The 25334-nt window shown below is 33.6% G+C and overlaps 4 protein-coding genes and 1 pseudogene across 4 annotated transcripts; 4 read left to right on the top strand and 1 right to left on the bottom strand.

The window, feature by feature from the left end:
- Positions 1 to 410: 410 nt before the first annotated feature.
- LOC123891351 (protein TPLATE) lies at positions 411 to 8314 on the bottom strand. Its single transcript, XM_045941203.1, has 7 exons — positions 6947 to 8314; positions 5788 to 6384; positions 4925 to 5286; positions 4192 to 4495; positions 3396 to 3518; positions 1769 to 2224; positions 411 to 1179 (listed from the first exon to the last, which is right to left on the bottom strand). Exons 1-7 carry the CDS (start codon positions 8075 to 8077, stop codon positions 676 to 678), a joined length of 3477 nt encoding a protein of 1158 aa, XP_045797159.1. The 5' UTR covers positions 8078 to 8314; the 3' UTR covers positions 411 to 675.
- A 1542-nt stretch (positions 8315 to 9856) lies between these two features.
- LOC123891350 lies at positions 9857 to 10767 on the top strand (annotated as a pseudogene).
- A 2502-nt stretch (positions 10768 to 13269) lies between these two features.
- On the top strand, positions 13270 to 14412 carry LOC123891348 (germin-like protein subfamily 1 member 17). The gene is made up of 2 exons (XM_045941201.1): positions 13270 to 13464; positions 13599 to 14412. Exons 1-2 carry the CDS (start codon positions 13347 to 13349, stop codon positions 14147 to 14149), a joined length of 669 nt encoding a protein of 222 aa, XP_045797157.1. The 5' UTR covers positions 13270 to 13346; the 3' UTR covers positions 14150 to 14412.
- A 4084-nt stretch (positions 14413 to 18496) lies between these two features.
- LOC123891347 (germin-like protein subfamily 1 member 17) lies at positions 18497 to 19710 on the top strand. Its single transcript, XM_045941200.1, has 2 exons — positions 18497 to 18791; positions 18921 to 19710. The coding sequence occupies exons 1-2, from the start codon at positions 18674 to 18676 to the stop codon at positions 19469 to 19471; spliced, it is 669 nt and encodes a 222-aa protein (XP_045797156.1). The 5' UTR covers positions 18497 to 18673; the 3' UTR covers positions 19472 to 19710.
- Positions 19711 to 24143: 4433 nt separating this feature from the next.
- Positions 24144 to 25334, top strand: LOC123891349 (germin-like protein subfamily 1 member 7). Its single transcript, XM_045941202.1, has 2 exons — positions 24144 to 24334; positions 24642 to 25334. The coding sequence occupies exons 1-2, from the start codon at positions 24217 to 24219 to the stop codon at positions 25187 to 25189; spliced, it is 666 nt and encodes a 221-aa protein (XP_045797158.1). The 5' UTR covers positions 24144 to 24216; the 3' UTR covers positions 25190 to 25334.

Here is a 25334-nt window from a genome sequence, read left to right as displayed (position 1 = left end):
TTCTCGTACGCATGTGTTATAATTATCAATTTATTGTTTCTTCCAAACTCGTGCACATATTATGTATTGTTTTTTGGGTTATAATTATGAATTTATTGTAATATATAAAATTCTTCACAGATATTTCTACGCGGCTAAAAACAAAAAATAACATCTCTAATGTAATGGAAGCTTGAAATTCCTATTTTTCATAGATAAAATTCTTCACAGATATTCCTGCGCGGCTAAAAACATCAAGCATAGATTTAGTCTTTTCTTGATTTTTCATTCCTTTGATGTAATTCCTACTTTTTGTTCTTTTCCTTGATCAGCTTCCCGTGTAAATTTTAGTTTTGGTTTTGTTGGGCTTTAACGTCCCTTTTGTTCATAAAAAAAAAAAAAGGTGCAATTTAACCACACAGAAAACAGCATTTCCAACAAATGCTCATACATAAATAACATGTCAAAAGCCGGTACATATACAAAGCGCTTTCCTGAAAAAGTGGGAAAGGGAATGATACAAAGAATACACTCAAAAGTTACTAGGGCAAACTCTGGTTTCTACCTAATTTGTATATGTAAAATAAGAGAAGAGGGATTACAAAGAATATACTCATTCGTTTCTCAAAGGCCCCAAAACAAAGCAAAAATAAAAATTACACAACATAACAAATCAATACAGAAAAGGGAAAAAAGTTATTTAACTTCAGTGCTCCTATCCTTGCACAGCATATGCCACTCTTGTAGTACTGCTGCCTGAAGAGCTTGATGCTCAGCTTCCTCAGCAGTTAATTTGGATAGTGTTGAAGGTCCCTTCTTTTTGCCATCTTCATTCCCATCCTTTTTGTCTGTATCCTCTTCTTCATCTTCCTCGGAGTCAGATTTTGGAGTCTTGGGTCGTGGTTGGGCTGCCTTCAACAAGGCTATCCTTTCCATTGATATTCGAAGCCTCTCGGCTGCAGCTAATTTCACTTCATCTTCAGGCATATACTCCACCCCACCATCAGTAAGGTCATCCAACCAACCCTGAAGATCTGATCCAATCTCCTTAGTAATAGATGCATCAGATGCACGAACCACAAACTTGCACATCATGGTTGTCGTCTCGTCACCCAAATCCACATTTCTACTCACTTCACTTGCACCAAAAATCATCAACCCCAAGAAGCCACCATGCCAAGTTTTAGCCGCATAACACAACTGTTCCAGAATAGGACCAAGGAAAAAGGGTCAGTAAATTCACATGAAGCATTGCATATAATCCATAGGTTGTCCGTGGCTTAATATCCTAGTTTATGTTAGTCAACTTTCTCTAGCTTCGGGCACATATTAACTGGTTCAGAAAAAAAGTATAAACATACAAGTAAAAACAGAGAGCAGAGATTGAATAGTAACACCGCTATTTTTAAGAGGACTGCATTTTACAGGTCTTAGTTACAGGTTTACCTATGACATAAACACTTGTGTAAGTGTTCAAGAGAGCTTATAAAAATAGGGCAAGAGTTAAGACATGACTATATCCTATTTTCAGTTTATTTCAACAAGCTCTCCATGATAACTTATTAAAACAACGTATTAACTTAGAAAACACTTCAACCACACTACACCCTTGAATTATAGAAACAATTTATACATATGCACATACTCAATAAACACTTAATTAAACTATTAAGCCAAATGCACCCTAGGTGATTCTAGGAATGGTACTAAACAAAACAAACATTCTTTAACTATTTCAGATTGAAAAGGGCATAAAAAAGGAAAAGAAGATAAGATGGCAAATCCGCACCTGAAACCCTGCCACTGTGCGGATAATATGTGAACAAACTTTGTGGAACGGCTTGGAAGACAGGGATTTCAGTCCACTCAAGAAAGGAGATGCACCATACTGCTGGGCTGCAGTAGCCTGAAAGCCACTCCCTTCATATGTATATGTACCAGTGTATTCAATAATGGCTGGCAAACTGGGCCACAGTCGGAAAAACTCGACAGGTGATATTTGGTGTGGTAAAAGTAGCTCAGTCAATGGAATTTTATAAGGTTGACATCTCAAAATCACAGGTTCACCTAATTCGGGCCTTAAGCTTCTCTTTTGTCTCATGACTTGAGGATCCTCTTCAGCATAGTCACCTTCATAGTCTCCAACAGCACCACTACCATAAAATGGGTAATACAACACTTGAACCCAAAGGGCACATCTTTCAAAGTGGGAAACACCAACTGTTACACTGCACAGCACTGGATCCTGAGAAAGTAACAAAATCACCAGGAACATGGATCAAGAAGCTATTGCAAATAGATGAGTGGTATAAAACTATTGTACAGAGACAATGCAAAACTTGACAAGTGTAAATGTTTAAAATAAATGATTAGCACAAAGTTTAAAATAGTCCAGCAAAATTTACTTAATGTCAGGTTCTACACTCAAAATTATCAGGTAATAATACCTTAAAGGCTGCAAAGATATAACAAAAGAAGGAACACGATTGGAATATCACAAAGTGGCAACTTCTAACTTATGTTCATGATCAGCATGCAAAACCAAGTTCGGTGGGGGCCAGAATCAACTAAAGTATAACAGCTACAAAAAGGAAGGAAAAAATGAATACAGGAAAGATAGAAATCCTCCAAATAAAAAAACTTAAGAGCTACTCCTACAAGGATGGGTGTCATTTTCATTAGGTGTTGGTTCTTGTTGTATGTTATTGTGTATCATGTTTTTTTAAAACTGTGATCTACTCCTTCCTTTGTTAGACCTCTTCAAACTTAGAAATAGTTGGCAGTTAATTTCTGGTGAATCTGATTGGAACTCTATAACATAATAGTATAAAGTGAGTGTATTATTTGCAATGTTTTCAACTGCAGATAGCAGATTGATAAAATTCTGCTACGCAACAATGCTATAGCACCACTATAACAGCTATTTAACATTTTGTAATAAAAAGCATATCGTGGAACAATAGTGGTTTGTCCAAATTTTGCTACGCTATAGCGCCGCCATAACCGCTATTCAACAGCATTGAATATTTGCCAAGTGTGAGAGAGTGTACGTCTTCCCCCCTTGATAGAGGTGCCAGAAGTCCATCATGCTATTCACGCATGATTAGCCTGAAACTTGGGCAAGGCCATGTATTCAGAGGTCCAATCAAATTGGACAGCTGGAGAATATGATTGGCGCAAATCAAGCAGGCAGGATTTAATTCATTTGAAAGAGTCTATATGCCGAACTCATAAGGCCTTTCAGTCTGACACCTCAGTTTGAATCCAATCTAAGCATGATATTACTCAGAAGTACAGACATGCCCCTCAAACTTTCTAGACATGTAAAACATAAAGAGAAAGAATAGCCAAGAAGATGCAAAATCAAAATATCCATCTCAAATTGGAATGGAATATGCATTTAAGTGGAGAAAAACCTGTGAAACAAGATTTCGCAACTGCCGCACTGCTTGAGAAGAACCATCCATATAATATAATGCACCAGATAATCCAACACGTACATCCACCCGATTTAGTTCAAGCTCAGTTAAATTTAAGACCTGAAGCAGTTTTTTTTTTGGTAAAATGAGAAACATCGCAACAGCCATTTGATAAAATTTATGCATAAAACAAATAATATCTTTTGTCTAACGATGTGATTTAAATTTTAAAAATGAAACTATTGAGCAATTCTAGAATACATTTTAATTTGTTCATCAACAGATTATAGAAAAAAAATACCAATGCACCAGTAATTAACATCAGCATTTCTTCTAAGAAATTATGACTTTCAAAGTTGTCAGATTTTATATTGGGCCTAACTCAACCCTACAAAACCGGGATATAAAGTGAGGGTTGCCCAAGCTATATAAAAATTACACAGGCCATATCTCTGAGCAATGTGGGACTAAATCCACCCCTTCACACCCAACACAATGAAGGTGTTGGAGGCTGCAATGAAGGCAACCCAAATGCCGCAATTAGGTGGATGGGGGCGGGCCGCAATGAAGGCGGAATTTCCAACAAAAGTCATTGCAGGCCTGAATGAGATAATTAACACCAATTTTTTATTAACTTGTAAACTTGTTTTGACCGGAATACTATCCATGAACTAATGAAACTTTCTTAGTAATAAACTGGAAGTTATATGTAAATACCCTGCCTAAATGTTTGAAAATGTCACAAGGAACCCTAAAAATTGAGAATAAAAGGTATAATTGAGGAGGGCTTGACCTTTAAATGCAGAGTTATCCTCCCATCACTTGAATCTGCTAAATGATAACCTTCAACATAGCAAGGATCACTGCTTCCAGTTAACGTATTTGCAGTAGGAGGAACCTTAAGTGAAGTAGCATCAACTCCTTTGGTAAGCAAAAGGGTTAGTTCAGTGGGGTCAGGCCTCCATAGCTCTAAAATAGCTTTGTGAACCAACCCTTCCAACTTTCTATCCTGAGCAGCAGATGCTTCATAAAACTGAACTGTTAACTTGTGGTGGCTAAATGGGTAATCCCCTCTGGCTGCTGTAACACCAGCCCACCTGAGAACAAGGTAATAATAATGATAAGAAACATAATTGCAACAAGTTATAATGTAATGAATCAAATTTATGAATTCATTGTTTGATCCATGTAGACAACCCCACTTAGTGGAATAAGGTTTGGTTGTTGTTGAATTGAATTTATGATTTGACATAAAAAGATCATAGAACATTGTTAACATTATAAATGTCCATTAAGCACCAATTCGAGAAAAGAATCAAATGGCAAGAAACTTTTCTACAACCAGCACCTTTACAGCTAAAATTTCACATTAATATAAACTATAGTTTCAATTAAATGATCACATTAAAGGAAAAAGAAAGAGTGGACCAAGGAAACACGCCAATAAAATAAAGATCGGTGACAATGTGAGTAGCTAGATTAATGATGATGGCAGTAATGAACATTATTTTTCATAACATTCGCACCTACTATCAGGATGACCTGAAGCATATTTGATTCTTTGCAATATCAAACGGCACTGATGCTTGCTGACAGAATCAGCCAACGCATTGGTCCTGAACTCTTCAAGCTCTTTAGAAAGCAACTGTCCAGCTCTAGGGTGGCGTGATCCCAATCTTTGAGCAGATATAAGAACTGCCTGTACATCTTGAACTCTATTTGTTGTATCGGCAGTTGAATCAACATTGAAAAGAACCTTATGAATATTTGATATAATGACATTAAGAGGGTCGTCTGGGTCGTCTGCTAGGAGGGGATCCAATCCTTCTATATCTATGTGCTCTGCAATAGCCCATATAAGGCGGGCCAATATCCTTGGTGTATTGACCTGTTACATTTACAGCCATTAATATGCAAGAACTGAAGTCCAGAAAACACCTATATGTGATTATGTACGAGTAAAAAAAGTTCAAGTGTTTGAGGAAACTCAAGTTATGTAAAAATTTTATAATTTTAACACACATTTTATTCTAAATTTCACCATCTCTGTGAAGCAAGGTAAAAAATAATTCAGCGCACCATGGAGGTGAGTAACTGAGTGATGACTGGCGAATTCAAACCCACCAACAACAAAATTTCATTTTCAATTATATTGGCATTACAACAGATGTTTTAATAGTGGGTAATTAAATAGCCACAATGGAAAAATCTTGAGACGTAGGTTAAAGTTGAAGGCAGCTTACTCTAAATTTATCAATTAAAAATACTTCAATAATTATCATTATAATAAGCGCACTTTGAATGCTTTTGGCCATATACATGCAATTGAAAGAAAAATAAATCTTTATATGGAAACATTGCTGAATATTAGGTGTTATAGTTTGTGTACCTCACGTAAGTCTCTCACAAGTTCACGTTGCAAGTTTTGCAATCTAGTCTCGTTCAAAATTTGGTCCTGAGAAGCACCGTCTTTGACTCTTTTTACACCGCCCCTAGTATCATATATGCAGCATAGACGAACAAGCAACTTTAAGTAGCAGTCGATTGCATATGTGCGACCATCACAATCCCATTTAACACAAGGCCGACAAACTTCCACCACTTCTAAAGAAGGTTCGGTCCAGTTTAATGCACCATAACCAGTTCCATATGCTAAAGCTCCAATAACCCTGCCCTCCATACCAGAGTTTTTTTGTTCAGGCAAAGGCAGAGATAGCTGAAAGCAACTTTCCACTAGTGATGCAACTAACTCTTCCCTAAATATGCTTTTACTTGTAATGCTATTAAGATCATCATTCACTCTGGCATCCTCAAAAAGGGAAGCAATATCAGTTCCGGCAAGAGGTTTCTGCCCTCTTCGGACACTTTCCTTAGCAAACAGATCCACACAAAGAGCCGTTCTACAAATACAAGCTAAAGCATGCATGCGATCAGATTCTGCTCTCAGGTTTCTCACCATCAAAAGTAGCCTCTTGAAGAGTGAAACCTACATGAAGCCATTTATAGACAATAATAAACATTATTGTATCACACACAGGCAATTTTGTATGACCAAACATCCAATGCTACTTTTAGAAGTTCCAGTATCACAAAAGATACGGAATAAAACACATTTCAAGCACAAGACAGCAATACCAAAAAAACATCAATGTCATAATTACTAAATTAAGGTGAGAAACCGAAAATCTACAGAGTTGAAAGCTTAACCAATTAACATGATAGATATTTGCATATGTCTAGTGAAATTTTGACGCCATTCATGATTCATATGCCAAAATAAACCTTTTATATTTTCAGAAATGCATAACCAAGTGAGCGAACTAAATAAACTAATCAAGGTACGAATCGCAATTGTGGTAGACTGCAAAGGTGGTTGCACCGTAATCCTTGACATTACAAAAAAAAAATAGCACACAAATATGGTGGATGTGATCGAAGTTGTGGTTCCAATGCATACACGATAGTCGAAAAGTATTTGTGATCGCAATTTGAGACCTTGAAACTAATATGCAATTCATTAATTTGAATGAGAATAGATTCATCATCACCTGCATGTTAAGATCAAGGAGATGAAGATTGGTAACAACAGCTCTAACAATACTCTCTCTAGCAGAAGCAAACTCCTGCCTATCCCACAATGTAAGAATGGCAATAGTGGATTGTGATGCCCATTCTGTTTTCCCTCCAGGCACATCAGCCAAATACAACATATTAATCCCAACCTCATAAATCAACGCCGGTTCCAACGAAGAAACCAAAAAAGGAGCCAAATGTGTAACCACATCCGAAACACCAACCAATTTCTCAGCATTAGAATCAACCTCAGCACCACCACCACCACCTAAACTAGAAGACTTCGACAGCTTCCGAATAACCTCAACACCACCAGAAGCAACAGCCTTAACTGAATAAACAACCGGAAACACAGTAGCCCGAAAATTCTCAACCGGCAAAATCAACGAACGAGCCATAAGCGCCCTACGTTTCTTCCAAACAAAATCAACCATAGACGAAACCCAATTCGAACGAATCGCAAGCGAATTTTCGCTATCAACTAACTTATCACCAGCAAGTTTACTCATCCGCTTAGTACTAAACTCCTGGAAAAGCCTTCCAACCGAATCAAAAGCAACTTTCGAAACCGCATCAGATCGGTCAAGCATATTAGCACCAATGCGTCCCCACCAAGCGGAGACGCGATCAAGCAAGTTAACATTATTTTCACAAAGTGTCACGAGATCATCACGTGCAAGTACACAACCTAGGGTTTCAGTAATGGAAAATCTAAGATTATCACTAGGTGAATCGAAACAATCAGAGATCTCTTTATTACAATCGGAAATGAGTTTCGATAAACGATAAGAAGGAATCGCGGCGAGGATTGAAACAGCAGCGGCAGTTACATCGGGATCAGGGAAATGAAAGTCGTTACGGATACCAGTACAGACGGTGTCCCATAAATCGGGAGTTAAGCGAGTGGAACGGATAAGATCGAATGCGAGTTTTTTGCAAACGGCGGAAGCTGGAGCGGCAACGATCTCTTCGACGGCGGATTTAGCGATGACGGCGATGTCGCGACCGGCGGCGGATTGTTGGAGAGCTTGGAGGAGTGCGCCTGATTGACGGAGGGCGTCGTTGGAACGGAGGTCAGCTTGGATCTGAGCAAAGAGGATGTCCATTTAGATCCAAGTTGAGTGAGTTAGTTGTTGTGATTTGGAATTATATTATTATAGCATTTTGAATTGAAGGTAATGTGGTTATGGTGAACTTGCTTAGTTGGAGATGGTGAGTGTGTTCAAGTTTATTAGATGCTCTCTCAACAAAGTAATGTTGGAAGCTTGGAAGAAATTTTCATTTTTGTCCCCAAGCTTACCTTCACACTTGGAATTTTTAGTCACTAAATTATTGTAATTTTCACATATTTGGTGTACGGTGTATTTTGTTGTTTCGTTTTTGTGTAGTGTACATTTGTTTCAGATTGAAGGATTAGTTCTGATCAAATATTCACATGCAAATTCATTCAATGTCGACTTTTATGTCATCAATGCTACAGATCTGGAGGCATGAACATTCCAGACACTCCAATATAGTCATATTCGTAGGCTTATGCAATTTTTTTTATACTATTAATATAGATACTGTAAGTTTGTTCGCTGACACATTCTTTTTATTTTTAGTGAATTTGAATTTGTATTGCATTTAATTTTTTTGTTTTGTTTGGGCAGGTATCTATTTGCTTTTTTTTTTTCATTGAAATTTGAAAGAGTTTTGTTGTACCTCCCATTAGCTAGTTATTAAGGTTTTTTTTTCTTTTCATAATGTTATTAAAGATGATATTGAAAGTCAGTACAAAAAAAAATGATATCAAAAGAGTTGGAGTTTTTGTTTTGATTGCTTGTGAAGTAACTATGAGGATTTGAATTGAGAGTATTTTAAAATTTTAATTTAAAATTTAAAATAAAATCAAGTTATGAACTTAAATAAGATTTAAAACAAAATTGTTAGTACATTAAGTTTTGAGAACAATCTTGTTAGTAGTAAAAGTAGAGAAAATGTGAGTTGTGTGTAAAGTGTATGCACATACCATAAAAAAGTGTAAGAAAAAAGAGAATCAACACACAATAACTTATTTTGGCTCACCCTTAAACATTTTAGTACGTCCGGTCCCAAAATCTTGCGAGTTTGTCCACTATAATCTATCTCAAATTACAGTTTTTCTATGATCTAATCCAAGATGAATACACCTCAGTTAATCTTGACTCTTCTAGTGCATCAATCCTTGTTATTTATATATTTACAGAAGACCTTGTGTAGCTTGGTCCTCAAGCATATCCAATAGGTACTAGAATAGCCATTGTGCACTAAAAAGATAGCTCACGACCAGTTGACGTAAAAAGCAATTCTGCAAGTTCTCCAAATAGTTTCATCATGAAGTGAGAGCAATGAGATGCAACATGATGTCTTTAACTTGATATCCAAGTGTGGGAGTTGTATATGACAGATGTGCCTTCAAATAAAGTCATTTTGGCTGTTATGACTTATGGATGAGTTTGAAAATATGTGAGCAAATGTTGCCTAATTCAAGAACGATCTCCAAATAACAAGAGATTTCATATTCGAGCAAATGTGAGCCTTCTGTTCGTCATTATTCACTCGTACTTACAAAGTACAATCGCGTTCATCTTTTGTATAAGAAGCATGAGATAATGTTCATAAAATGTACTTTCATGAGACCAATACAACTAGATGTCCAGAAGCTATTGTTGCAGAAGATTTTTCTCCCCACCCCCGTGTTTCTTTTCTATCCCCATTTTTCCATTTCTGCGTTGAATAGCGGCTAGGATTAATTGTTAAGAGAGATTGAAATAAATCGAGATTGAAAGGATCCAAATCTCTTCAATGTTTCATCATTATAAATAGCAAACTATACATGCAACAAAATTCAATTCAAACAAGTAATAATTTACATAAGAAGAATAGTTAAAGAGTATCAGTGAGTTTCAAAATGAAGGTTCTCTACTTCCTAATTAGCATCTTGGCTTTGGCATCATATGTTGCCTTTGCATATGACCCCAGCCCTCTCCAAGACTTTTGTGTTGCAATCCAAGACCCCAAAGATGGTGGTATGTATATATTAATTATTCCTCATATAGTGTTGCTCAAATTTAATGTTTTGTTTCTTGTTTGTTTTCTCATGTTAAGAATTAATATTAACTTTTAACTTTGAAAATAATAACAATACCTTTATAATTTGCAGTATTTGTGAACGGAAAATTCTGTAAAGACCCTATTCTCGTTAAAGCTGAAGATTTCTTCAAACACATCGAAACTGGGAATACCTCAAACCCATTGGGCTCTCAAGTAACTCCAGTTATTGTAGACCAACTGTTTGGACTTAACACACTTGGCATATCTTTGGCTCGCATTGATTTTGCACCTAAGGGTTTAAACCCATCCCACACTCACCCTCGAGGCACAGAGTTATAGTTCTCGATCGAAGGAACTCTTTATGTTGGATTTGTCACGTCCAATCAAGACAAAAATCGCCTTTTCACCAAAGTTCTCAATAAGGGTGATGTATTTGTGTTCCCAATTGGTCTAATTCATTTTCAACTAAATGTGAGATATGGCAATGCAGTTGCCATTGTTGGGCTTAGCAGTCAAAATCCAGGAGTTATCACTATTGCAAATGCTTTGTTTAATTCTAAGCATTTCTGACGTGGTTCTTACTAAAAAATATTGCTTCCTAGGTACATGTCATTACCAATCTAATCCAACCACTTTTGACGAAGTTCTTACCAAAGCTTTCGAGGTGGATAAAAGCATAATTGACAATCTTCAACATCAGTTTTGGTATGACAACAACTAGTTCAAGAACATGATTTATCGTTTTATTCTGAATGGATGATTCATCGCTAGTGCTTCAATCACCTTGTGGAATCAAACATTCTCTGCTTACTTATTTTTATTGTAATAAATAAAATAAATGTTGTTTTATTTAAACACGTGCATGGTTGTTTTATTTTTAGTTTAATTTGGTTCAATAATTGATAGATTGTTGTTGTTGTTGATATGTTCACCAATAAATAAAATGATTCCCGTTGAGGGTGTTTGTAATATAATAATTTTCTATCCCACCTTCTCAGGTTAATTAGAATTATTCATGTTATAAGTTAAAGTTACACTACTTACTAGAGTGTTAAATCTTGATAGTAAAAATTATCACTTCGATCAAACGAATTCAACGATCAATATAGCATTTGAATTAAATCAGTTTGGGTTCTCAGACTCGTAGTCTACGCAAATTCGTAAAGGGTCTGGAAACTCGTACGAGTCTGGGAAAATTAAAAAGAGTTTTTTTTTTTTTTTTTTTTTACCATCAGTTTGTAGATAAACCAAGTGAAGTCATTTGTAGATAAATCAATGTTGGTTATTACATTCTTTGAAAATGTGGGTGACTTTAAAAAGCATTTGAGAAAGAAGATGCATGCAATTCTTCCATCTATTATGAAGAGTTCAGGGAATAATGTGAGACTGCTTGAAAGCCAAGGTAATAACTTGTGAATCAATTATAGCCAAAGATAATATTAGCCCTTATCAAAAGAAATTTCAATGGTCAAAATAACAACCATTAATCTAGCATTGAGAGCAAAGGAAACATAGCAACCTAAAATATTAGCTTGATAGTCTCTAAAGTCTGAACACACCACCACATGCATGCATATTGACAGAAGAGCAGCTCCATCTAAGTTTTATTTAATCAAAAAAATAAAGGAGGATGCCACTAGATCTCATATATGATAATTGATAATATTAAATATAATTTTGTTGGTCCATGCAAATATGTCCCGTTTTAATTTTGGTTTCTGTAATTTTGTTATTCACCGTAAAATCTCAAAACTTTTAAAATGGTCCCCAAACTAAATTTTTTGCTGACATGTCAAATTTCTGATGGATTGAGAGATGTTGAGTAAACTTCCTTTGCTTGCGTGGATATTTTAATAACATTTTCATTGTTAAATTGAATTTTCATTTTTTCATAAAAACAAAATTAATTAAAAAAATTGAATTTGGTCAGTTTAAAATAGAAAGAGATAAATAAAAAATTAGGGTTTATTGTTTTTGAAGAAAAAATTGGGAAGGGAAGCAAATGAAGTCTACCCAGCATCTGCCAAATCATCATAAATTTAATATGTCAGCAAAAAATCCAGCCCATGGATCGTTTTAAAAGTTTTGAGATTTTACAAGGATTATTATCAATTTTTTTTAGATTGACCAAAATCAAAATGAGGCATATTTGCAGGTACCAAAATCATATTTAAACTTATGATAATATTAACTTTGAATATATCTTATAATTTCTTAAAATTTTTTTTGTATATCAAGAACACTGAGAAAGGAAACCCCTAGTCTCCAGAGGAAGCCTCAATCAGAATGAGGCTCGACACCGGCTGAGTACAATCGAACATCTGAAGAGCAACAAATTTAGTTTACTTCACATGTAATCTCAAAATCTTAACATAATGAAATACTACAAATAAAGGCTGCTAATATGCAATTGGCAATTGATTTTACCATAATTAATCACCTCCAATTATTTTAAAATTTCATTAATACGGCACTAGTTTTCCGTTTTATCAGTTTATCATTAATTAGTCCAGTGATTAGAATTTCATTTTTTTAATGTAAATAAATGAATGTATTAGAGTTTGAACGGTTCCTGCATACTACATGTATTGTTTATACTAATTAAGTTACGCTCACCAAAATGTATAAAACACTAGTTTTTAATATAAAGATGTTTCATGTTATATTTTAAACTTTGGATTCAAATGAGGAGAGTCTCAAATAATTATTTGTGGACTGAGTAATTCAGAAATGGTCTTTCAAATTTGCCTTATGAACATATATTAGTGATGGTATATGATCGTGACCAAATTACTAAAAAAATTGCCACATATATTAGGTGTTTATACTTCTTTTTTTTTGCATAGCATTTTGATAGCATATACTTTAAATCGTAAAATATGCAGTCATCAAAAGGTCCAAAAGAGAATGCAATTGTAATTAAGTCTTTAGAATTAAGACAAAGTCTAAACTTATCTTTATTTGATTTAGCCAAAGAGCTTTCCATTATAAAATTAATTACCATTACTTGAAAAAAAATATTACTATTACAAGAATTAGTATTAAATTCAATGTCAAGTGGACACAGTACGCAAGTAGTACGTAGTTGTTAAAAAATGGTTCTTTTATGTTTGAAAAAAAGAATGGTTCTCTTATTAATAGAAAATTGGTTGCGGAAAAGATCAAATGCAAACCACTTCAATGTTTCATCATTATAAATAGCAAGGTATACATGCAACAAAATATAATTCACACGAGCAATATATAACTTTTACATAAGAAGAATAAATAATTAAAGAGTATTAGCTAGTGAGTTTGAAAATGAAGGTTCTCTACTTCCTAGTTAGCATCTTGGCTTTGGCATCATCAGTTACCTTTGCTTATGACCCCAGTCCTCTCCAAGACTTTTGTGTTGCAATCAAAGACCCCAAAGATGGTGGTATGCATATATTAATTTCTCATAAATCTTGCTCAAATTCAGTGTTTTGTTTCTTAATTTGTTTAGTTTGCACATGTGTTAAGATTTTTTTATTAACTTTAAAAATAACAATGATACCTTTATAATTTTTGTAGTATTTGTGAACGGAAAATTCTGTAAAGACCCTGCTCTTGTTAAAGCTGAAGATTTTTTCAAACATATTGAAGCTGGGAATACATCAAATCCATTAGGCTCTCAAGTAACTCCAGTTACTGTAGACCAACTGTTTGGACTTAACACACTCGGTATATCTTTTGCACGCATTGATTTTGCACCTAAGGGTTTAAACCCACCCCACACTCACCCCCGAGGCACAGAGATCCTTATAGTCCTCGAAGGAACTCTTTATGTTGGATTTGTCACGTCCAATCAAGGCAATACTAATCGCCTTTTCACCAAAGTCCTCAATAAGGGTGATGTATTTGTGTTCCCAATAGGCCTAATTCATTTTCAACTAAACGTGGGATATGGCAATGCGGTTGCTATTGCTGGGCTTAGCAGTCAAAATGCAGGAGTTATCACAATTGCAAATGCTTTGTTTAAATCTAATCCAGCCATTTCTGATGAGGTTCTTACCAAAGCTTTCCAGGTGGATAAAAGCATAATTGATTATCTTCAAGGACAATCTTGGTATGACAACAACTAGTTCGAGAACATGATTAATCGTTTTATTATTATTAATAGATGATTCATCTCATCTTTAGTGTTACAATCACCTAGTGGAATCGACCTTCTCTACTTACTTATTTTTATTGTAATAAATAAAATAAATGTTGTTTTATTTAAACACATGGTTGTTTTAATTTTAGTTTAATTTGGTTCAATAATAGATTGTTGTTGCTGATATGTTCACCAATAAATAAAAAGATTGTTGTTGAGGTTTTTGTAATATAATAATTTTCTATCCCACTCTTCTCATGTTAATTGGAATTATTCATGTTATAAGTTACACTTCTAACCGTTAAGTGTTGAATCTTGATAGTAAATATTATCACTTTGATCAAATGAATTCAATGATCAATTTATAATTTGAGTTAGATCATTTTGGATTCTTATTTGATCGGTTTAAATGTTCAATTTGTAACTTATAATACAAGTAAGATAAAACAATAAAAGACTAGTGAAAATAAACAATATAAAACGAAACGAAAGTGCATTAAAATGATCAAAACTTAAAACATAGATTGGTATTATGTATGAACGGATTAAAAAAAAATAAAAATCACTTGTGGGGTACATATCAAAAGTTTAATTCTAATTTTTTGGGGTCTAAAATTTTGACTGGACTAAAATTCACTTAAGGGACTGAAAAGATTGATTTTTAAGATGGAAAACATTTTTGTGAGCATGATTAGATTTAATTGAGACAAAAAATGCAAAAATGAAAGTTAACTTTGAAAATAGTACACAATATATTTTATTTTTTTCGTTTTAAAAAAAATATATTTTATTTTTTACCAATATTATTTGAGCATTACTAATTTAAAGGGGGCAACACTTAATTCTTAAAGGAAAAAAAATGTAAAATATTTTGTGTAAAAAAAGGAGGTCAAATATTCATGTTTTGCCAAACAAAACAAATCATTAGGCTAAGTGGGAGCAGCTGTCCCAAATTCGTTAAACTAGCAGCATCCATGGTAATATTTGTGTAAAAGATGCATTAAATCATGTTGGTATTTCAAGTGTGAGTTGAGTCCCACATCGGATGAAACAGTGAATGTTGAATGGTTTATAAGTGAGAGGACCTATAAACCTAACACCTTAAGGTTTTGGGTAAGAGTGTGGTGTCCAATTCACTTGTAGAGTTGTTCAAGGCCCGATGTGATGACCCCCCGGACCCCCTCAAGACCCAACAGTGGTATCAGAGCCGATGGTTCGACGAAGGGTTGAACTGGCTCCTTGTATCGAAAGTCTTCCTGACAAAGGTGGTCAGGCGGCGAGTCCCGTGGAGCAGTGTGGCTTACGGCGGTACAAGTGTAGGATGAAGAAAGCTTCCGTTCGAGGGGGAGCATGCCCATAAAAGTAATGGATGGACTCACACTTGAGGGGGAGATGTTGGTATTTCAAGTGTGAGTTGAGTCCCACATCGGATGAAACAGTGAATGTTGAATGGTTTATAAGTGAGAGGACCTATAAACCTAACACCTTAAGGTTTTGGGTAAGAGTGTGGTGTCCAATTCACTTGTAGAGTTGTTCTTAAGCCCAATGTGGATGATCCCCCGGCTGCCCCCTCGTGATGACCCAACAAATCATTCGAGCAAACAACCAGTAAGATGTTTATTTTCATTTGTGAGAAGATGTGTTATCTAGTAAACAACATTTGGGGTGGTCGTAGCATGCTCAGGGATCAAGACTAGGAACTTTTGATCTCTGACCATTTAGGGTGTGTTTGATAAGTCCAATAAGTTAGTTTATAATAGTTTATTAGACTAGCTTATTAGCTTGTTTGGAAAAAATAAAATTTGGTAAAAAGTTTTTATCACGAGCTTATAGCTTTTTTAATATGTTATTTCAAGTAGTGTCTGAGCTTATAGCTTATAGTTTTTTTTACAGTTTTTTCTATTTTTAACCTTTAATTTAATTTTATTATTTTTTATAAAATAAAAAACTACTCACTAAAACAAAAACTACCCACTACATATAAATGTCATTTTATATTTAGCAATCATTTAAAAAGCTAATTTTACCAATCAGTTTAATTTCAATCAGCTAACTTATAGCTTAATTTTACCAAACAAAGCCTTAGTCGTAGCACGGTGCTACGAGTGGCTTATAGCTTAATTTTACCAAACAAAGCCTTTATATTTTTATTTTTTTGCTTTACATCTTAATCGGATTTTTCTGGCAATTTCTAGTTCACACGTTTTTTCATTCCTGTATGCTTGTGAAATTTTTTGTTTTAGTCCTGTATGTTTTTTTGTTGCAAATATATCTCTGAATGTGCAAATTTTGTTGGTTTTACCAACACATTCGGGAGGGACTAAAACCAACAAGATTTGCACATTCATAGATGTATTTGCAACAAAAAACATACAGGGACTAAAACAAAAAATTCACGAGCATACAAAGATGAAAACAATATTCCATAATTGCCCTTAATTTCCTCCAACTACCTCTCTTTTCCTTTTTTTAATGGTTTTTTCATCTATACTATATATGAAGAGAATACATGGGTTTTGATGTAGACTTTTCATAATATCAACAATACTCTTGTTTTTTTAGTAGCAACAAAATTCTTTTATTAAAAAACTCACCATAACATAAGACATATTTTTTTTTTGTACATAAGTTAGACACAGGCAGGCAGCCTGGTCCGCTAGTTATAAATAAATATCATGAGTTGCCTTTCACACAACGCTTATTTAAAGTTATTAGCTTAACCTGTACGAATACACATGTATTTTTTTTTACAACCAGTTTAATCTAGTTCGGGAGTCAGTTCTAGCATCAAGTAGTTTCAGCCTCCTTCCGATCGCAATTGCGGGATATCGAACCGTGATCCTCCCTACCAAGTTCAGCACCAATCACCAGTAAACCAACTAACGAATACACATGTATTTTGTTAGTTATTATGGTATAATAATAATTTTGATTGGAATCATAGCCTTAGTTAATTATTTGTTGACATGGTAAATCAGAAATGGTCTTTCAATTTTTAACTTGACGATGGTGTTTGCAATCTAATTACTCAAAGAAAATTTATAGACATTCAACAACTACGGTCAACAATTAAACTTTATAATTTAAGAAAATTCTAATTAGCCTCTATTTGGTAAAAAGCAAGGTTATCAAAACCGGACTGGACCGTATGGACCGTGAATCGGTCATGAAAACGGTTCGGTTTTGAGCAAAAAAACGGATAGGAAACCGACCGGCAAAAAAACGCGTGAACTACGGTCGGACCGGGTCGAACCGGCGAACCGGCCGGGCGGTTCAAGCGGTTTTGCAGTTTTTTTTTATATAAAAAAAATAGGGCGACGTCGTTTTAATTTTTTTTTTAAAAAAAAATCTGAAACAAAACAACGACGTCGTAGGAATAGGAAATGTTTTTGTTTTTCATCTATTTTTCATTTGGTTTGAATTATAAATTTTATTTTATGTTGACTTGTGATATTTTATCTTTTTAATGTGTGAAATTATGAAATATTGAGCAATTATTCATATATATTTATTTATATATTAATTAAAATATATATTTAATTAAAAACGGTCCGACCCCGATTGAACCCGGTCCGACCAATTGAACCTTGAACCGGTGAGCTCGCCGGTTCGATGACCGGTCCGGTTCTGACAACCTTGGTAAAAAGTAATGTATTTGATTAATAATATAGACCAAATATATATCTTCAGTTTTTAATATAAGAAAAAAATTATATTTTTAGATTTATTGATTCTAATGTATTTAGCATATAATATAGTCCAGATACATTAAAAATCCAATGAATCTAAGAAGCAAATTTTCTCTTATATTAAAGATCATAGGAAGTATATTTCAAAAATAAAAAATAAAAAAAAACGATTAGAGAGAGTATCTTTTTACTTATAATAGCGACCGGAATGAATAATAATTAAGCTTATAGAATTATGACAAAGTCAAGAATTTCAAAAAGGGTTTGTGACAAAGTCTTACCTAATCTTAATTTGATTTAGCCCGGGCACTTGATTTCCAATATATATATATATATATATATATATATATATATATATATATATATATATATATATATATATAGGGGAGGGATCAAATTACACCGGTGTAACATTTGAGTAATGTTACACCGCTTAATAACGTTTTAACGAATACAAATTTTACAAAATCCACCGTTGGATTGAAAACTTATATCGTATAGATCATTCATGTTGAATTTTACAAAAATCTAAAATCGTTTGATATGTTATTGAAACCGATCAAGATTAATGGTTTATGCGTTTTTATTGAGAGGAGAGAGAGTTCCTCTTTACTTTGGTTTGGAGATGATCAAGTATGCATGTAGTTGTTAAAGAATGGTTCTTTTATTAATAGAAAATTAATTATGGAAAAGATCAAATCCAAACCACTTCAATGTTTCATCATTATAAATAGCAAGCTATACATGCAACAAATTAAATTCAATTCACACAAGTAATAACTCATAAGAAGAATAATTAAAGAGTATTAGCAAGTTTCAAAATGAAGGTTCTCTGCTTCCTAGTTAGTATCTTGGCTTTGGCATCATCTGTTGCCTTTGCTTATGACCCCAGCCCTCTCCAAGACTTTTGTGTTGCAATCAAAGATCCCAAAGATGGTGGTATGCATATATATTAATTCCTCGTAAATCTTACTCAAATTTAGTGTTTTATTTCTTGTTCAGTGAATTTGCTCATGTTAAGAATTTTTTTTAACTTCCAAATAACCACTATACTTTTATAATTTGTAGTATTTGTGAACGGAAAATTCTGTAAAGATCCTGCTCTTGTTAAAGCTGAAGATTTCTTCAAACATATTGAAGCTGGGAATACCTCAAACCCATTGGGCTCTCAAGTAACTCCGGTCACTGTAGACCAACTATTTGGACTTAACACACTCGGCATATCTTTGGCTCGCATTGATTTTGCACCTAAGGGTTTAAACCCACCCCACACTCACCCCCGAGGCACAGAGATCCTTATAGTCCTCGAAGGAACTCTTTATGTTGGATTTGTCACGTCCAATCAAGGCAATACTAATCGCCTTTTCACCAAAGTCCTCAATAAGGGTGATGTATTTGTGTTCCCAATAGGTCTAATTCATTTTCAACTAAACGTGGGATATGGCAATGCGGTTGCTATTGCTGGGCTTAGCAGTCAAAATGCAGGAGTTATCACAATTGCAAATGCTTTGTTTAAATCTAATCCAGCCATTTCTGATGAGGTTCTTACCAAAGCTTTTCAGGTGGATAAAAGCATAATTGATTATCTTCAAGGACAATCTTGGTATGACAACAACTAGTTCGAGAACATGATTAATCGTTTTATTATGAATAGATGATTCATCTCATCTTTAGTGTTACAATCACCTAGTGGAATCAACCTTCTATACTTACTTATTTTTATTGTAATAAATAAAATAAATGTTGTTTTATTTAAACACATGGTTGTTTTAAGTTTAGTTTATTGTAATAATAGATTAATTGTTGTTGCTGATATGTTCACCAATAAATAAAAAGATTGTTGTTGAGATTTTTCTAATAGAATAATTTTCTATCCCACCCCTTCTCATGTTAATTGGGATTATTCATGCTATAAGTTACGTGCTTCTGATGTAAGAAGATTTCTTTAGTATTTTATTATTTTAGTTATATTTAGTTTTATTATATTTTAGGTAGATTTCTTATTTTGATATTTTACCTAGATTAGTTATTTTTATATTTTAGGTAGATTTGTTATTTTTATTTAGCTAGGTTTGTTATTTTTATTTTCACAATCTTTTAGAAGATTTGTTATTTTTATTTTTCACTGCTATTTAAGCTAAACTATTGTAGCCTTGAAGGCAAAACTTTTGATTCAATAAAATTATTGAGGATTTTCTCAAATTTGGTGGATTCCAAATTACTCTTTCTGGTGGATTCCAGAACTTTATCTGACAGGTTTGTCGCTTGCAAACCTGTGTTACATAATAGGATTAGCGCTTGCTATTCTTTCACGCTTCCGTGTTGCGTTCGTTGGTATCAGAGCAGGTTTCTCATGTTCTCTTCCTAACGTGACCGTTTTCGACTGCTTTAGTTAGTATCAGAGCAAGTTTCTCCGGTTCTTTTCCTAACGTGATCAGCTATATGGGAGATCAACCGGTGACGAAGACAAAGTTCGAAGGGGAAACGCGACTTTATCCGCGGCCATCACCGCTCTGACCGCACAAATAGCGGCGTTTTCTACTCAGTTGAATAACAACGCCTACAACAACGTTAACAACAACAGAAACCATCCAAACAGAGGAGGAGAACATACTCATGGTGAATCTGATTTGGAATACTATGAGCGTAGATATTACAAAAGGTTGAAGGATGATTATTAAGATAAATAATGCTCCAAAAATGTACGTTAATTTTTATTTATTTCAAAATTGACATTTTTATTTGACTCCAATGTAAAATTTATTTCGATCTTTATGGTGATGTGGTTGTTATTGTTTTATCTTCTTTTTTTTGGGTACATTGTTATTGTTTTATCTTACTTGATTATAAATCAAAATTTCTACTACATCTCTTGTGAAAATATGCATGATTCAAAAATGTACTTTTATAAAGGTTGTAACGGGACTATGGGTTAAAGGATGCAAGGTGGGATATATAAGAAATTCATTGTTTTCCAAAAGATTGAATGTATAAAAAATTTCTTTTTTCTTCATTTGAACTGTTAGCGCAAGAATCGGGAAGGGTCGAGCGAGGAGCATTCACTTTTGTGGCACTTGTTCTTTTGAGCAGCACACCTTTGTGAGAGACACATCACTTATTTACCCAAAACCTTATAAGATGAGTGGATTCTCCCACTTATAAATGCTTAAGTCACCACATTCCTATTCAATGTGAGACTATTTCCACAAACTCATACTTGCTATATTTTCAACACGAAGCACGTTAAATAACCTTTTAAAGATACAAACCACACACCTTTGAACTCTTGACTTGTGTTAGGGTCTGTTTGGTTCAAAATAGGGGGAGGGGAGGTGAAGTATTTTTATAGAGGGGAGGGAAGGGAAATTTTTTAATTACATATGTGTTTGGTTCAGAAGAGGGGAGAGGAGGGGAGGTGAGATATTTTTATTAAATATATGTTTGGTTCGCAAGGGGAGGGGAGGTATTTTAAAAACAAATTACATTTTTACCCTTAAAATCTTATAACACTCCTATTTTAAAAACCAATATCTCTTTATTATTACACCAAAACAAATAACACATACTTTTCAAAGAATACCACATACATGAAACTCAGTACCTACCACACCAAGAAATTCACTACATAACACTAAAACCAAAACTTTGATTCAATAAAACACGGAAGAAAATATTCAAACAAAGTACATTGTACAACCTTCAAAATATTCGTAAATATTCAAACAAGTGTTCCAAATATTAAGAATCATATTAAAATGCAAATAAAGTTTGAGGACTCATTCTTAATAGATTTCTACTAATTCGATACATTATTTCTTCACGCACCCTTTCTCTCTCAGAGCTCATACTATAACTTAATTTTCTCTTACGAGACATCCGAACATAATAATAAACAATTACACACATAAGTTGAGCTACAGCTCGTCGGCGCAAATCAAACCATCTATTAATAGCAATTTCTCGATCTTGATGATCCATCTAATTCAATAAAATATTTTAAAAACATAAATTTCACATATATTATATAGTTTAACAAACTATCAATACTCCTATGAAAAAATTAACATTTAAACTACATACATAAAAAGTTCATATACACAAATTGACACAAACTGACATATGTATATATCACGTGTAACAAGATCAAAACAATACACATATATAAACGCAAATTTGGGTAACTGACAAGTAGGAAAACGGTGATGCAAAGCAATATATACACAGAAAAAAGCGTGATACACATATATACATATATAAGCGTAGGAAAATGTGATACACATATATACATATATAAACGCAAGTAATCTGAAAAAACAAACAGATACATACTAGATACACGAGCAAGCAACGACGAGCAAGCAGCACGAGCAAGCAGAGACAGACAAAGAGTATAGGCAACCCAAACAACAAAGACCTAATAATAAAAATGGTAATAAGGATAATATTGGAATTCTAAAATATATTGAGGATAATTTTGTCTGTTTCATAAACTTTGAAAAAGCTTCCCTCCCCTCCCCTCCAAATCCCCCAATTTGGGGGGAAGCAAAAAGTGGTCTTTGGAGGGATTTTGCTCACCTCCCCTCCCCTCCTTCCCCCTTCTAAAAATTGAACCAAACACAAAAAATTTAAAATATTCCCTCACCTCCCCTCCAAAACCCCCCAACCAAACACAAGGTTCACTTGAGCAAATGGATATTTTTTATTTTTTATTTTTTATTTCTTTTTCATTTTTTTCAATGGTTCCTCCAATTTTTTCGGTATCAGGAACTATATACTCCCATGGAAGATTCAGTTTTTTACTTTTATTTTTTCGTTTTACTTCTTAATCAGATTTCTTTTCCAGACAATTCCTACAGCTCACTCGTCTTTTTTCTTTTTTTTTGGTGAATACAGCTCACTCGCCTTTATTCAATTACAAAACAAATTATTATAAATAAAATATCATGAGTTGCCTTTCACGCAACGCTTATTTAAAGTCATTTGACCGGTGCGAATACACATGTATTTTGTAAGTTATTATGATATAATAATAATTTGGATTGTGATAGTTAATTATTTGTTGACATGGGAATTTTTTTTTTGACAGATGTTGACATGGTAAATTAGAAATGGTCTTTTAATTGTTAACTTCACGATGGTATTTGCGATCTAATTGCGCAAAGAAAAATGATATACATTCATTGTACCAGAAAAAATATATTATATACATTCAACTACTACTGTCAACAATTAAACTTTATAATTTTTCTACCAAAAAAAAAACTTTATAATTTAAGCTAATGCTAATTAGGCTCTGTTTGGTAAATAAAGCGAATAGCTAATTAATAAGTTAGTTTATAGCGGATGAGCTTATAGCGAATAAATTAGCGGTTTGAATTTGTAGTGTTTGTAAAATTAACGGTTGAATTAACTTATAAGTATCAAATGACATAAAAAAGTATGTTTGATTAATATTTACTTTTTTTTTTAAATAAGATGATAGGGATAAAATTGAAAGAAAAAATAATAAGCTATAAGCTAATGAGCTATTTGAAATAGCATTTGAAAATAAACTATAAGCTAGTAAAATAAACTATAAACTCTTTTAGAAAAAACATCTACCGAACATATCCTTTTGATTATATGAATTTATAAGCTATAAGCTATAAACTTAAGGACTTACTAAAGAAAGCCTAAAATTTTGTAATAGAATTGCATTTGAATTACACTTTAAATCGTAACATATGCAGTCGTCAAAAGACCAACTTGCAAAGAATACAATAGTAATTAAGCCTATAGAATTAAGACAAAGTCTCAACTAATCTTAATTTGATTTAGCCCGGGCACTTAATTTCCAATATATAATTACCATTAGAAGACTAAGTACTTGATTCTTTTTTCATTTTACTTTTATGAAGTATTAAATTCATTGTCAAGTGACCCAACCAAAATCACTTAAATAAGATAACGTGTGTCTCTTTACATTTAACCAAGGTTTAGAGTTCTGATTTGAAGATGCGACATCGTTAAAAAAATTAAACAAAATTTGCCATTAATTTAAGTCTCACAAAATACGAGAATTAGTTTTTACAAATGTGCGGAAAAATATCCAATAATATCCAATTTTAAAAAAGAAATCATTGTCATGTGGACACGGTAATTCCTAAAACTTTGGTTGACTTTGGTTTGGAGATGATCAAGTATGCATGTAGTTGTTAAAGAATGGTTCTTTGTTAATAGAAAATTAATTATGGAAAAGATCAAATCCTAACCACTTCAATGTTTCATCATTATAAATAGCAAGCTATACATGCAACAAAATATAATTCACACAAGTAATAACTTACATAAGAAGAATAGTTAAAGAGTATTAGCGAATTTCAAAATGAAGGTTCTCTGCTTCCTAGTTAGTATCTTGGCTTTGGCATCATCTGTTGCCTTTGCATATGACCCCAGCCCTCTCCAAGACTTTTGTGTTGCAATCCAAGACCCTAAAGATGGTGGTATGCATATATATATATATATATATATATATATATATATATATATATATATATATATATACTCCCTCCGTCCCAAAATATAAGGGAAAATTGGTCAACAAAAATCGATGTATTTAGTTCAAATTCTTAACCAAATACATCAACTTTCTTTGACCAATTTTCCCTTATAATTTGGGACAGAGGAAGTATATATTTATTCCTCATAATCTTACTCAAATTTAGTGTTTTCTTTCTTGTTTATAAGTATGCTCATGTTAAGAATTTTTACTAACTTTGAAAATAATAACTATACCTTTATAATTTGCAGTATTTGTTAACGGAAAATTCTGTAAAGATCCTGCTCTTGTTAAGGCTGAAGATTTCTTCAAACATATTGAACCTGCGAATGCATCGAACCCTTTGGGCTCTCAAGTAACTCCAGTCGCTGTAGACCAATTGTTTGGACTTAACACACTCGGCATATCTTTGGCTCGCATTGATTTTGCACCTAAGGGTTTAAACCCACCACACACTCACCCTCGAGGCACAGAGATCCTTATAGTCCTCGAAGGAACTCTTTATGTTGGATTTGTCACGTCCAATCAAGACAAGAATCGCCTTTTCACCAAAGTTCTCAATAAGGGTGATGTTTTTGTGTTCCCAATTGGTCTAATTCATTTTCAACTAAATGTGGGATATGGCAACGCTGTTGCAATTGCTGCACTTAGCAGTCAAAATCCAGGAACTATCACTATTGCAAATGCTTTGTTTAAATCTAATCCAGCCATTTCTGACGAGGTTCTTGCCAAAGCTTTTCAGGTGGATAAAAGCATAATTGATTATCTTCAAGGCCAATCTTGGTATGACAACAACTAGTATTTGTAGTATTTGTTTAGTAATTTGGTTCTTGCCAATACTTATTTGTATTGTGATAAATAAAATTCATGTTACTTTATTTGAATACATATATAGTTGTTTGTGTTTAATTTGGTTCAATAAGAGATTGTTTGTTGTAATTTTA

Source organism: Trifolium pratense, linkage group LG6 (genome assembly GCF_020283565.1).
Source record: "Trifolium pratense cultivar HEN17-A07 linkage group LG6, ARS_RC_1.1, whole genome shotgun sequence".
Lineage (NCBI taxonomy): Eukaryota > Viridiplantae > Streptophyta > Magnoliopsida > Fabales > Fabaceae > Trifolium > Trifolium pratense.
Note: the sequence above shows the minus strand (reverse complement) of the source record. Positions and strands in the feature narration are given on the sequence as shown.

What these genes read in the sequence shown, in the direction of transcription:
- LOC123891347 (XM_045941200.1), top strand. Translation starts at nt 18,674, where the DNA reads ATGAAGGTTCTCTGCTTCCTAGTTAGTATCTTGGCTTTGGCATCATCT. An exon ending in CAAAGATCCCAAAGATGGTG is followed by an intron (nt 18,792 to 18,920) that starts GTATGCATATAT and finishes TATAATTTGTAG; the next exon opens with TATTTGTGAACGGAAAATTC.
- LOC123891351 (XM_045941203.1), bottom strand. Translation starts at nt 8,077, where the DNA reads ATGGACATCCTCTTTGCTCAGATCCAAGCTGACCTCCGTTCCAACGAC. An exon ending in TCAGGTCATCCTGATAGTAG is followed by an intron (nt 4,496 to 4,924) that starts GTGCGAATGTTA and finishes CCTTGTTCTCAG; the next exon opens with GTGGGCTGGTGTTACAGCAG. An exon ending in GCACAGTGGCAGGGTTTCAG is followed by an intron (nt 1,180 to 1,768) that starts GTGCGGATTTGC and finishes ATTCTGGAACAG; the next exon opens with TTGTGTTATGCGGCTAAAAC.
- LOC123891348 (XM_045941201.1), top strand. Translation starts at nt 13,347, where the DNA reads ATGAAGGTTCTCTACTTCCTAGTTAGCATCTTGGCTTTGGCATCATCA. An exon ending in CAAAGACCCCAAAGATGGTG is followed by an intron (nt 13,465 to 13,598) that starts GTATGCATATAT and finishes TAATTTTTGTAG; the next exon opens with TATTTGTGAACGGAAAATTC.
- LOC123891349 (XM_045941202.1), top strand. Translation starts at nt 24,217, where the DNA reads ATGAAGGTTCTCTGCTTCCTAGTTAGTATCTTGGCTTTGGCATCATCT. An exon ending in CCAAGACCCTAAAGATGGTG is followed by an intron (nt 24,335 to 24,641) that starts GTATGCATATAT and finishes TATAATTTGCAG; the next exon opens with TATTTGTTAACGGAAAATTC.